The sequence below is a fragment of the Delphinapterus leucas genome, chromosome X (genome assembly GCF_059928025.1).
Source record: "Delphinapterus leucas isolate spDelLeu-1000000601 "Yukka" chromosome X, BTC_Dleu_Yukka2, whole genome shotgun sequence".
In the NCBI taxonomy this organism is placed as follows: Eukaryota; Metazoa; Chordata; class Mammalia; order Artiodactyla; family Monodontidae; genus Delphinapterus; species Delphinapterus leucas.
The window spans coordinates 18,871,434-18,885,199 of NC_143150.1; the positions used below are offsets into that span (position 1 = coordinate 18,871,434).

The 13,766-nt window shown below is 44.7% G+C and overlaps 1 protein-coding gene across 1 annotated transcript in view; it reads left to right on the top strand.

Annotated features, from left to right (window-relative positions):
- HS6ST2 (heparan sulfate 6-O-sulfotransferase 2) overlaps positions 1-13,469 on the top strand; it is a 289,193-nt gene extending 275,724 nt beyond the window's left edge. Inside the window, exon 3 of the mRNA XM_022563935.3 lies at positions 10,299-13,469. Within this exon, the coding sequence (XP_022419643.2) occupies positions 10,299-11,196 (898 nt within the window). The 3' untranslated portion in view covers positions 11,197-13,469. The remainder of the gene's footprint in view (positions 1-10,298) is intronic.
- The last annotated feature ends 297 nt before the right edge of the window (positions 13,470-13,766 follow it).

The following is a 13,766-nucleotide window of genomic DNA, read 5'->3' on the forward strand; positions in this document are numbered from 1 at the left end:
TTAGGCTGTGCTCAGTGCCCAGGTCCAAGTGGGGATGTACAACCCAGAGAGAGCACACCAGCTGCAGGCTCAGATACACCTGGCCAAAGACCAAATAGGGCACCATCAGCCAGGGCGGAGGGCAGGAGTCTGGGCTCAGGAGTCACACGGACCTGACAGACAGTCATTAGCCAGCTTTGTGATTTTAGGAGGACTGAATAACATCTTTTAGCTGAATACCCTAATCTGTACAGCAACAACAGTTATAACAATGACAACAATGGTGACTAACATTTGTGCAGTGCTGGCTTCCAAGCTCGGTTCCAAGAACTTTATATATATCACCCATTTTATCTTCACTGACACCCACGACAAGAGATACCAAGGATGCTTATCCAAATAGCAAGGCATCAGCCATGGTGGTCCCAGGGGAGGCATTTAGACATTTGTCCCGACTTCCTCCTGTCCCCTGGGGGGTGAAGTTTACCCCTTTTCACCTCTGCCCGCTCTTTTGGAGGGAGGAAGAAAACCAACCCCTCTCCCTGGCTGCCCCAGATGCCAACCCTCAGGGGATGACAGTTTGCCAGGGGGATGCCACATGGAAACACTCCGGAAGCTGAGAAATACCATGTGGGGAGGGAGAAGGCAGGAAGCCTGAGTCTGTTAATCAGTGGCAGAACTGGTCTCCATGGGACATAGATAGATCGTACCCCTTCACACTGAAAGGGTTTTTCTCTAAAAGTTCTTTCCACCTCAGAACCACACTGAGTATTAATGATCCGAGACTCACAGAGTAATTTTAGAATGCAAAAAATTTCAGGGGGCAGTGTAAGCTGCAAAACTTTTCATGCTGCCAAGCAGTTGCATGGACTCTGGGTGAAGTCTGGTAACTTACGGGTCATAAAGCTTGGAATTTCACATCTTGTTAAAAATCTCAGCTTTCTCACTGTTTGCAAAAGTCCTTAGATTTATGTACTTTGGAGCCTACTGGGCTTTGGGAAGGAGGAGAGCTAGATTTCCTTTAAAAAGAAGTAAATATCACCAGGACTTATTGTGTGAAGAGTTCCACGTTGGGTTTGAATTTACAGACATAAGAAATCTTCTTTTCTTCCCTTTCACCAAATAAGAAACCATCATTTTCCTGCCTTGTAAAAGAAAGAAAAGAAGAATGGCATAGAAAAACATCCTTCTGTTTAAGGAAATCCCATTTGTGCTTCGTTGAATGTTCCCTCACAATACACACAGGCTAACCTTCAGTTAACCAGAGGGGGGGGGGAAACAATTAATTAAGGCATTGATTACGGTGTTAGTTTACATACACAGAACTGCTCCCTTGGGTGAGGTGTGAAGAATAGCAGAAAACTCCCTGCAAGGAGAACTGGATGGCTTATTTGGGGAGTGTGAGAACTTCAGCCTTTTCCGAGTTGGTTTTATGTCCAGTAGATGCTTTTCCTGGAATGCCTGTGTACCACTAAGGACTCTAAGTCAACCCATTCAAAGAGCAAGTGAAAGTCGTGGCTGTCTTATAGATCAGTGGGCTCCCAAGGATTGGTCCTTTTCCCCACCTCTCCTGGGTTGCCCGGGAGAGCCTGGCCTAGTTGTGAGCATCAGCTTGAAGGAGAAAAAGAGAGAAATTCAGCATCCAGATCATTTAGGTCTTCCTAGTGTTGTGAAGACAGTCAAGTGATCGTAAGTAACACACTTTATGTGACTGTAAGGGCTCACTCTTCTCACTATACCGAACATGACTACTAAGCCACAAGACTGTTTTGACAAATGTACCAAAGACAACACATCTAAATGAGCATCCACCCACTTCAAAGTTGTCCCCTCTTCAAGTCCCACACTTCTTTTTAAAAAAAGTTTTCTAAAGGCCATGAGAATTCACTGTTCTTTTTAAAATTAATTAATTTGTTTTGGCTGCGTTGGGTCTTCGTTGCTGCGTGCGGGCTTTCTCTAGCTGTGGCGAGCGGGGGCTACTCTTCATTGAGGTGCGCGGGCTTCTCATTGCGGTGGCTTCTTTTGTTGAGGAGCATGGGCTCTAGGTGCACGGGCTTCAGTAGTTGTGGCACACGGGCTCAGTAGTTGTGGCGCACGGGCTTGGTTGCTCTGCGGCATGTGGGATCTTTGGACCAGGGCTCGAACCCTTGTCCCCTGCATTGGCAGGCGGATTCTTAACCACTGCGCCACCAGGGAAGTCCCAAGTTCCACACTTCTTTTATGAGGCTGCTGCCACTGCTGATCACAGCATTTATGGGACTCCTCTTTGGGGACTGCTGGTATATGAGTCACACAAGAAAAACAGCTAAAATGGTAACCCCAGGGCTTGGGGGATCCAATCGCATCAGAGGTATATTTGCCTTTGAATCATTTAACTATACTTTCGTTTCATCTGTGTTCGTATATTAATGTTGTTTGATCTGCAAGCCATCCTCCTTGCTTTGACCGAGTTGTTTACATGCAATGGGAGGACCCGTGCAGTTGGTTTTGACATCACTAACCAAGGAAGGAGACCAGACCTTCGGCATTAATGACCCAACGTCATGTACAGCCCCCCTCCCAAGTCTACTTAGGACCACCAACCACAGTTCTTATTTCTGTACCACTCATCATTACTCCAAGAATAAGATGTGCAAAGGCTGAACTTTAAAAATAAAACACAAAACTAAGCTACAGGTATACCAAAATGTTCAGTCCTATTGATTTGGGCTAAGAATTTGTTTCCTTTCTTAAATTAACTTTTTATTGATCACTCCTATGACCTTAACTTGTACAGTTTTGCTGGTCTTCTTCCATAAAAAAATGGCTTTAATATTTATTTCCACTTTGAGTGGTGCAGGAAAAACCTGATTGTGGCCTTTTGTGAACCAGTGGCCTTAAAGGAAAGTAAATGTTTACAGCATAATCCTCATAACTTTGCTCAGGCCAAGTTCCCTGGGCTTTCCCTGGACAGCAATGGGCATCCTTAGACTTGTTTTGTCATGCTTTTTTCTCTTGGGGTCACTTGTCCACACTCTGGGCACTCCTGGGATCTCTGAGGGACTTTTGATATCTGAAGCCACATGCCTAGGACAGTGGTTCTCATACTCGAGCACACGTCCATCAGAATTTCCCAGAGGGCTTGTTAAAACAGATCGCTAGGCTCCAGCCCCTGAGTTTCTGCTTCAGTGGGTAGACCCAAGAGTGTGAATTTCTAACAATTTATGAAGTGATACTGATGATGCTGCTTGATTCTGGGGCCACAATTTGAGAACCACTTCCTTAGCTTGTTCATAGGAGCAGAATCCTGGGTTTGTGTCCCAGCAGTAAGATGGGAAGAATCCAGGTTCTAGAGTCAAAGAGAAACTGGTTCATGTCTGAGCATCCCTACTTTAACTTGTGACACTGGGTCAAATCATATCTGTTAGTCTCAGCTTCTTCATCCTCAAAATGGGAATAATAATATCTGATTCACAGTATTGTTGGGAGTTAATGTGTAAGTGCCAGGCACGAAGGCTCCCAGCTCCTGGCTATGCCGTTGGTGTAAGGAAATGCCTGCTCTCTGCAGTCAGATGCTTCCCCTTCTTGAGGGTTAGTGGGCTCTTCCAGGCACGGTTTATTGTGCCATCCTAGGTAATTAACCGACACAAAGACAGGAGCTACTAAAAATACAGGCCTTCAGCCCAGGAATATTCCTTGCAGTTAGGTTGATTCCCAAGAGCTACTTGCAATTTGTGACTTGTAGGCAAATCTTTGCCTCTCAGGGCCTTGATTTCTTCACCTGTAAAGTGAAGACTTTGATTTAGATAATTTGCCACCTCAAAGGTTTCTTCTTGCTCTGCCAAGTCTCGAATTCTGTGACTTAGAACTCAGGTACTTATTTCAGAATAATCTCTTTCAATGAAAATGAAAACTGTATGCTTCTTGTTTTTATCCATTTACTTACTCTTAATATCCTTAAACTTCCCAGCCTTCTTTAACATTGGGCTACTACACAGAAAGTCAGGGACAACTGCTAAATATAACTGGATCTCCTTCATAGCTAAAGCTCCTTAAAATGTTGCGGCACAGGTGTAAAATGGTATATCTGTTATTTAATACTGACATCTAGTGGTTTTTCCTTATCAAAGAAAATGATAGGCATTTTCCCATTAGCTCATGGTACGCTCTGCTGCTTCTGCTACAGCCATTCATTCAACAATCTTTTATTAATCACTTATTTTATGTCAAACATTGTGCCAGGCCCAGAGGAGCTCATGTTGATAAATGCTACTCAGTCCCTACCCTTCCAGAGCTCATAGTCCAATGGGTGAAGCAGACAAATCACTAGACTATCACAGCCCATGGTGATAAATGCTACAATAGGAGAATACCAGCACAGCTGGAACAGAGGAATACCAGGGCAGTTAACTCTGCCCAGGAAGGTCAGGGAAAGTGGAAAAGGCAATCTTTGGAGAGTTGAGTCTTGGAGGTTTCCAGGTAACGTACAAAGGACAGATCGAAGCCCTTCCAAAGAGTAGGCACTCCATATACAAAGGAAAAGGGCCTGTAGGATCTTTGCCTGGGACCAATTTGGAATATTAAGATTACATTTGCATACTTGGAATGTAGAGTATAGAGCAGGGTTTCTCAACCTTGGCACTACTGATAATTAGTCAATAGTCTGCATTGTAGGCTGTTTAGCAGCATCCCTAGACTCAACCCACTAGATGCCAGTAGCACCTGACCCCCAGTTGTGACAACCAAAATGTCTCCAGATATTTCCAAAGGTCCTAGAGTCAGGGAAGGGAAGTGGAGGGGGCGATGCAAAATTACTCATGGTTGAGAAAGACTTGTGTAGAGGGAGCTTGATAGAGATAAGGCTGGAGAGAAAGAAATGTTGTTGCCAGGTCCCACAAGGCTGTGTCTGGCATGTGGAAGAGCTTGAACCTCATGTCATAATTGATAGGGAGCCATTAAGAGGTCTTAACTAGGGAGTGGTAGGTCAGATGCATGCCATATGGGGCTGTGGAATGGATGTGAGGCTGGAGACAAGGAGGTGGCCAGGACGCTGATGCAGTGATTGAGTAGAGACGTGATGAGTGCCTAACTCCAGGCAGTGGTAAAAGGATGGATTTGTGAGCTCTTAAGAACTAGAATCAGCAGGACTTAGGGAAAATTCAGACGTTGGAGGTAAGCGAGATAGAGAAGTCAAAGACGGCCTCCAGGTTTCTTGCTTGGACAGCTCTTTCTTCTTTGCTGTTTTTCCACAATTGCTTACCAATGACACATAAAAGTTGGCCTAGACTTGTAGAGGGTGACAAACCTTTCACTGTGTCCTGCCTGTCGAGAAACCATGGGCATACAAAGGCACCAAACAATGGTCTTTAAATCGACTCGGGTAACTGAGGGGGAGTCATGACTGTAAAGGTGTGATACCCGGTCATCTTAATGAAATGACATGGTTGGCCACAAGATATTCCTGTCCAATCACTACTAACTGAAGCAGGCTGAGTGTGATTTTTCTGTGGCTGAGCTTGGCTCACTCGTTTAAAATTAAATCAGACAATTCAGCAGCACCCTTCGGGTTTATGTCAACTCGAAGGGAGATTTCCAGCAGCTACCAAAGATCTGCTCTCACCTGCATCTTGTTCTGTTTCAATCAATGCCTGGATCCAGGCATTGCCAGAAGAAAACAAGAAGATATGGTGAAGATATCGGGCGATATGATCAGAATCCAGATGTGTTTTTTTTTTTTTGGCGGTACGCGGGCCTCTCACTGTTGTGGCCTCTCCCGTTGCGGAGCGCAGGCTCCGGACGCGCAGGCTCAGCGGCCATGGCTCACGGGCCCAGCCGCTTCGCGGCATGTGGGATCTTCCCGGACCGGGGCACGAACCCGTATCCCCTGCATCGGCAGGCGGACTCTCAACCACTGCGCCACCAGGGAAGCCCCCAGATGCGTTTTGACAGGCTTAGACTTCCTCTACCAAGAAGAAGTTAAACAGGGCCACAAACAAACTGCATCAGTTCTGGACAAAGGAGATTGGGTTTCCAAATGGCCTGTGTGTAAAAGAATGCAAGAAGGTCGTTGACAGTGTGTCAGTGCTGTGGCGCGTCTGCCAGAAAGGCTGATGTGATATGAGGCCACGTGAAGAGAAATGGTGTCAAGAATGAGGGGGGAGATAGACTGTCCCTACTTGTTCCTTGTCAGACTGTGCCTAGAGGGCATGTTCCAATAAAGTGGAATATATTCAGAGGCAAACAAAAGGATAGTGAGGGGACCTGAAGCAGTGGAGAGAACAGTTGAAAACCATATTTAGCATGAAGAAAAGAAACCTTGGGGTAATGGAATGCTGTCTTCAAATACCTGAAGCCACACTTGTGGAATTAAAAACTGATCCTAAGTAAGTCCTCAAGGTCTGAAACTACCACGTTTTGCTGACAACTCCACATCTGAAGCCCAGATCACTGTCTGAGGCTCTATCTGTCCATTCAGCCAGAGACCTGGGAGGCCTCCTTACCCCTCCTTCTCTCTCTCCCCTATATTCATTTTGTCACTAAGTCTTGTTACTTTGACCTAAATCTCTCTAGTCTGCTCCCTCTTCTTCTGTCTTGTTTTCTATAGTAACCTCAACTCATTTCCCCAATTCCACACACCATATACAGTGATCTTTCTAAAACGCAGACCTCATCATGTTACTCTCTTGCCTAAAACCCTTTAAAAAGGCCTCCCTGTTGCCTTCAGAAGTCTAATTCTTTTCTTTTTCCTTTTTGGCCGTGCCAAGTGGCTTGTGGGATCTTAGTTCCCTGACCAGGGATTGAACCCAGGCCCTCGGCAGTGAAAGCGTGGAGTCCTAACCACCGGACCACCAGGGAATTCCCAGAAATCTAACTTCTTTAATGTGGCATCTGAGGCCTTCCACGACCTGGTCCGTAACTACCTCTCCATCCTCCATTCTGGCCACTGGCCCGTAATTCCCAGTAAGATGTTTCCTATGCCCTTCCTCCACACACAGCAGGCTAGTTTATGCCTCTGTGCCTTTGCTCACGCTGACCTTTCTGCCTCATACTCCATTCTGCTTTTTTTGCCTCATCTAATTCTTCCTTGTTTTTCAAAATAAAGCTACAGAAACTCTTCCTCTATCATTAGACTAGGCTGAGAATCACTGCAAGGTGCTTTCTTTGTGCCTTGTCCCTGCTGCAGTCATTAATAGCACATTAGAATGGAATGCTCCGCTAGGGGCCCCGAGTCTTAGCCCTCTAGGCATCCCCAGGACCTCTCTCAGTGCCAGGCACACAGGTGCTTGAACAGAACTGAGCGCTGGAAGAGTGCCACCCATGTTTCTGTGCCTAGTTGCCTCTCCACTCACTGTGCCATTGGTTTGGACTTTCATATCCTCAGTTGCTCTGGGTGGGGAGACGGCTTCTCTGACATTTCCCTGACAGCTCTTCACTCAGAATAATGAGCATCCTCGATCCTTTGCCCAACAAAACCTTCCAGGGGTTATTCTCACCTGCCTTCCCACCTCCAACACGCTATGCCATTTGGGAGGCCACTGGACAGTCTTGGAGACCCACCCTTCAGCGGATCTTCCTTTCCATCCAGGGGATCTTTTTCCAAGAAGCATCAAGTGTTTCCAGTTGAGGCAGTCTGGCACCCCGGGCCTATTTCCCCTGGAAGAAGGGGGCTGCTGGCAATCACTGACTCTCCAGAGCTATTGGCATCTGAGTGGAGGGCAGCTCTCATCACTAGCACGTGTGCGTGCACGCGTGTAGACGCCTCTAATTTCTCTGCTGCTGTGATAATCCTTACAGTGTGGAGACCGAGGCTGCGCACCTTGGACGGCTCTCCTCTCATAACGGCACTAGGAGACCTTCATCTGGGAGGAGTCGCGCATCCATAACATGAGAGCGTCTGCCTCTGCCTTCCTGTGCTGCCTCTCTCTCTCTCCACATGGGGATGGTGCTTTGGTCCAGACACTAACCCTGCTGGTTGCGATCTGTCTACTCTGAAGGACAAGGGAGAGATTTTAGGTAGGAGAGCCGCAGGCTTGCACAGGGGTGCACTCTAGAATTTACCAGAAGATGTCACTGTAGGCTTAAACCAGTAAAACAGAGGACTGTCAGCTGAGCATGAAGGTGACTCCATCATGGGGGTTTAAAGCACGCATTTATGATGCATGCCTGGAAAAGCTGGTTGAAAGACTAATCCAAATGTGTCACTGCACTTCATAAATTTCTTTTTTTTTTCCAAAGAAGCAGACTAATTGCCACAAAGCTATGGCCTCAGGCCTAGCATAAAGGCTTGATAAATCTGTACTGAAGGAATGAATGAATGAATACCAAAGCTAGGAGTGGAAGGGCAGAGCCCATGGGAACAGCAGTCACCTTTGTTGGTCAACAAAAGCTGCTACTGGTTAGCAGTGGGCCTCTACAGAGATGAATTTGAGTGGCACCAGCAAAGTCAGGTCCCAGGAAAAGCACTGAGAGAGGTGAAGGTCGTCTTGGCCCCCTCTCCGGCCTCACTCCCCAATGCTTCTCCTGTGCCCCATGCTTGTTTATGCCAGAAAATCATAGAAGGTGATTTTTTAAATTTTCTATAATTTTTGCCAGACACTTAGATTCTCCAGAGTTTTTAATATAATGAGGCATGGCCTTCCCAGTTTCAAACTCTTTCCCCCCTCTTCCCGAGATAGTTCATTAAAGAAGTAATTAAGGGAGTTAGGAGATTCTGCTTTGTGCCTGGTACAAAGCTGAAATGGACGAGATGAGAGTTGGAGAAGAATGCCTAAAGCCCCTGCCCTGGAAAACCTAGTTTAAGCAGAAATACAAACAACTGATTGCAATTCAGTATCAAAAGTGTTTTCACAAAGGTTCAAGTGTGGAAGTGACACTGAGGAAGAGGTGACGGCTGGCAGCAAGGGGTGGGATACATTTTCTCAGAGGAGAGATAGTACTTGGACTGGAACTCGAAGGATGCCTAGAATTTTTCAGTTAAAGAAGGAAGGTCACACCAGGCAGAGGAAACACCACGCACAGAACAGGCACACGGGATATAGATCCCAAAGTGCCTTCGTTGCTCGAAGCCCAAGACTTAGGAGGAGAGTCTGCTCAGAGGATATCAGCTACCAGACTCAGAGAACCACCATCCCTCAGATGGGAATGAATAAACTTCAGAGAAGCTGCAAGCCATTCCCCAGGTTTCTTTTCAGAAACTAAATGTTAATATTCAGCGTTTATTGTTGTCTTCCTTCCACGATAGGCCGGCTCATCCACGACCTCGTCCTTTATCCACTGAACCTGAGTGGGAGCTCATTTATTATGAAAGCACAACTGCTGAGTTGCTTTTCCCCCATCACATTATAAGCTGGGATGCTTCTGGGGTGTGTGTGTGCGGGGGGGGGTGTGCACGTGTGTGCGTGCACCTGCTATGTATGGGTGTGTGTGGGTGTGTGGTTTCAATGTTTCCTAGTCTGCTATTTGAGCAAAGAACTTGATCAGTTTGCAGCTTTAAATTGAAGACAGCCACACAGCAAAGCTTCCACACATGCTGACATCAGGGTGTCCTTTCTGTGGGTAAAGAAAAGGGGCATTTTGGAGCTGATAGAGTTAACTTGCCTCTGCTGGGAATATTAGCACGTGAGCAAAGGCTGAAACCAAGGTAGTAGCTTATATACGTGCCATTGGCAGCTACCATGTCTATTTCAGTCAGTGACTAACCACAATGTCCATTTCTGGAGGCCCCCCGGCTGCGCTGCGTATCTCCACATTCCACTGCCATCACGTAGGAGCCATGATGTTATGACAACAGCCAGAATCAAAAGCATCATATCACACACTCTTTCAATGAAGTTTTGTTCTTTAATAAGATATCCCGATTAGGCTAGATATTAGAAAAATGCTTTTGTGTATTTAGTAAGAAAGATTAGAACTTGAGCTCACTTGTCAACCTCGTATCACTTCAGTGAAATCACGTGTTTCCACTGAGTCTCTGTTTCACGATCAGTTAATGGGGGTTTGGGGGTGGGGAGTATGAAATAAATGAGGTCATTGGGAGGACTTTGTCATTGGTTGGAGAGAGAGAAAAGCAGGGAAAGGAGGGGAGGGGAGGGGAGTTTCCGCGGATGTAGTGCTTTAGCTGCAGTACCAGCGAATTGGGTGAAAAATGAGCTCTCTGGACAGGCTAGTGGGACTCAGAGAGGGGACGATAGCACAGTTCACAGGACAACTGCCACCAGATCGCCATCATTTCCCTTTTGCCTTCCTTCCTGACCAGTGAACATCACATATGCCATGCACCTCCCGGACTCCACTTATGTCACCCGAATCCCTGACCGTTGGCCTTTGTGCTTTGTCCATAGGAACTTCCACTACATCACCATCCTCCGTGACCCAGTGTCCCGGTACCTGAGTGAGTGGAGGCATGTCCAGAGAGGGGCGACATGGAAAGCGTCCCTACATGTCTGCGATGGAAGGCCCCCAACCTCCGAAGAGCTGCCCAGCTGCTACACTGGAGACGACTGGTCTGGCTGCCCCCTGAAAGAGTTCATGGACTGTCCCTATAACCTAGCCAACAACCGTCAGGTGCGCATGCTTTCTGACCTGACCCTCGTCGGCTGCTACAACCTGTCGGTCATGCCCGAAAAGCAGAGGAACAAGGTCCTCCTGGAAAGCGCCAAATCGAATCTGAAGCACATGGCGTTCTTCGGCCTCACCGAGTTTCAGCGGAAGACCCAGTATCTGTTTGAGAAAACCTTCAACATGAACTTTATTTCGCCGTTTACCCAATATAACACCACTAGGGCCTCTAGCGTAGAGATCAATGAGGAAATCCAAAAGCGTATTGAGGGACTGAATTTTCTGGATATGGAATTGTACAGCTATGCAAAGGATCTCTTTTTGCAAAGGTATCAGTTTATGAGGCAGAAAGAGCATCAGGAAGCTAGGCGGAAGCGTCAGGAACAACGCAAATTTCTGAAGGGAAGGTTCCTTCAGACCCATTTCCAGAGCCAGAGTCAGGGCCAGAGCCAGAATCCGAGTCAGAATCCGAGTCAGACCCCAAACCTAAATGCCAATCAGAATGTGACTCAGAATCTGATTCCGAATCTGATTCAGAATCTGACTCAGAGCTCGGGTCAGAATCCGAGCCCGAAGGAGAATCGGGAAAGCCAGAAGCAGAGCCCTGGCCAAGAGCAGAGCGATGGCAACACCAGCAATGGCACCCATGACTACATAGGTAGTGTAGAGAAATGGCGCTAAATGGCTCCCAAGGGCTTTTGCACACTCCTCCCAAAGCGCCAGTCAAAATAGGGCAAGTCTTCAAACATGAGAGTGTCCAAACACATCCTGCTTCCTTAAGTTTGGAAGTTACAAAAGTTAAGATGTTGCCTTTACAGTTGCCTTTCAATTCAGTGTCCTACTGTGCATGGGTAAAACAAATTTCAATATGTAATTAAATTGTCTTTTTTTTCTTTTTTGTTCGTGGGGAATTTATAAAATCCAAAAGGCAAACCAGACTCATCAGAAATTGCTGTTTAGATATTTTCAGAAGTTCTTAAATTAGTCATAGAGACAAAATGAAAACATAAAATGTGGCCGTTTAACTTATAGCTAATAAATGGACTTTACATTGTTCATGATACACTGTCGAAACCCAGTCTTGGAAGCAAACATTTTTTTCCAGGGGTAAGCACGAATATAACACAAAAGAAACTAAAATTAAACACGAAACTGTTCATTTTCTTCTGATTTTAACAAGGAATCTATTTTAAAAGAATAAGAACTGATGGTAGAGTTTACCAAACTGTAGAAAATGAAAAACTTCTCTCCCAAACATGGGTAGTTTTATGTAAAAATATTGGCTTTCGAGTAGAACGGGACTCATATCTTGTTATTTCAGAGATGTTTAAAATTTTAAACTTTTTCTGCCTTCTACTATTTAAAGGTTTTAAACAGGGTGTATCTCATATTAAATAAAACACTTTTTCCAAATGGAGTACCAATGCAAAGATCTAATTTCCAGATGATTTCTGGGCACTGTAATTTCAACAATTCTGGACTCTTTTTGGCACTGCTTCTCATTCATTTTAAAGCTTCTCCGAGTTGTGCTCATTCCAAACTAACCCATTTTAGAATCTTTCTTCATCATCTAAATGGTGTGTTGCTGAATTCATTGTGATAATATAATCCTGGATTAAAGTCGGGACTTTCTTTCTGTAGAATTGTCTTATCAATGTTTGTGTAGTGAGGTCCTTATCAAGAAACTCTTGAACAGGATAATGTGTCTTAAAATATTGCTCAAGTTATTATTCTTGATCAGATAGAATTAAACCTGAATGTGAATGAATTGTTATTTACTTTTTGTGCATTTTTATTGTAATGTTTCCAGTTGGGCTGGCTATTTTCTAGCCCATTAGTTCTTTTCCATGTTGACAGAGTATAGACAATTACAAGAGAAAAAACAAGGGTAGAAGAAGCACTAGGATAGTCAGCATTATTCAGTAACACCAAAAGCTTTACCTCCATACTTTGGGTGAACCGTGTACCAGGTTTTGTTTTGAGAAAACAAAAGGCAGGAGTGTTCTGCATTGAGGTTAAACATCAGAAGCATATGGATTGAAGAAAGTGATTTGGTATTGGAAGTCTGTGCAGAAATACTTTTAGGGTATCAACTGCGAATTGCGCAGGGCACAAAGAAGGATGTAACCCACCGTGCAAGCAGGCATCCTGATTCTGGGCAGTTTCCATTTTACGGGTTTTGCTATCCTTTCGTAAGGACTTATGCTAAGCCCCTGGCTGTCAATCAAAAAGGCAACTGGAAGTGGCATTTATGTTTTCACGAGGGACATGCTTAGAAGTGTGACCATAAAGTCACATCTTGTACAATCTGCTCATTTGCATGATCTAATTTCATCTGTAATAATAAGGCCACAAGCTGGACAAGAAGCTGAGTACTTGGTTAAAAAATAAATGTTCTTGACTCTGCACTTGTATCAGTAGATCTAAATTTTGTTTTGTCCGACAGTATCGCAGTCCTGGGAATCTGAGAACTGGAAAACTGAAAGGAAAAAAATTTTCAAAATCCAAAACATCTTGAAGTCAAACTGTTTTAGAGTGAAACTATTTTGTGTACTCTGTGTTTTTAAACTAATGATTCTGTAGATCACTGTGGTATTTCAATTTTGTTTTGTTTTGATTGATATTGTTTGCTCTTAAAACTGATAGGTACTGCTGGAAAGCAGGTTGAAGCCCGAGCCAGTGGAAAAGCTTGTTACAGAAAAAATATTTTGTGTTATTGCTGTGGTGTGCATGGTTTGCAGAGATTAAGTGCATTTTCTCTGTCTATACTGATTTATTGTATATAGGGGACGTTATAAATATACATTTTGGTCACCATCATGTAAATCCCATGATTTTGACTGTAAACATCTTTCCAGTGGTGTAGCTTTACAAACCATTCACTGATTTTTGTGTAATTTAACAATAGATATGAAATAAACTTTAAATTACAGGCTCTGAGTAATTTCGTGATTTCAAGGTTTGCAGCCACTAGACATTATGACATCACAGAGAGAATTTTCTTTTCTCAAGGAGTTTCTTTTTGTCCTCTCAGCCACCAGGTATGGAAATGAGATGAGCCATTCTAATCTAGCACACCCAAATGGCCTTAATTTTGGGTGCTTCCTTCTGGGAGTCCGCAGTGTGTCCTCCTTTGAATAAAACAAAGTTGTCAATGAAAGACAAAGTTGAGTGTGCATTTTAGTCAGCTTGGGCTGCTATAACAAAATACCATAAACGGGGTGGCTTATCAACAACAGAAACTTATTTCC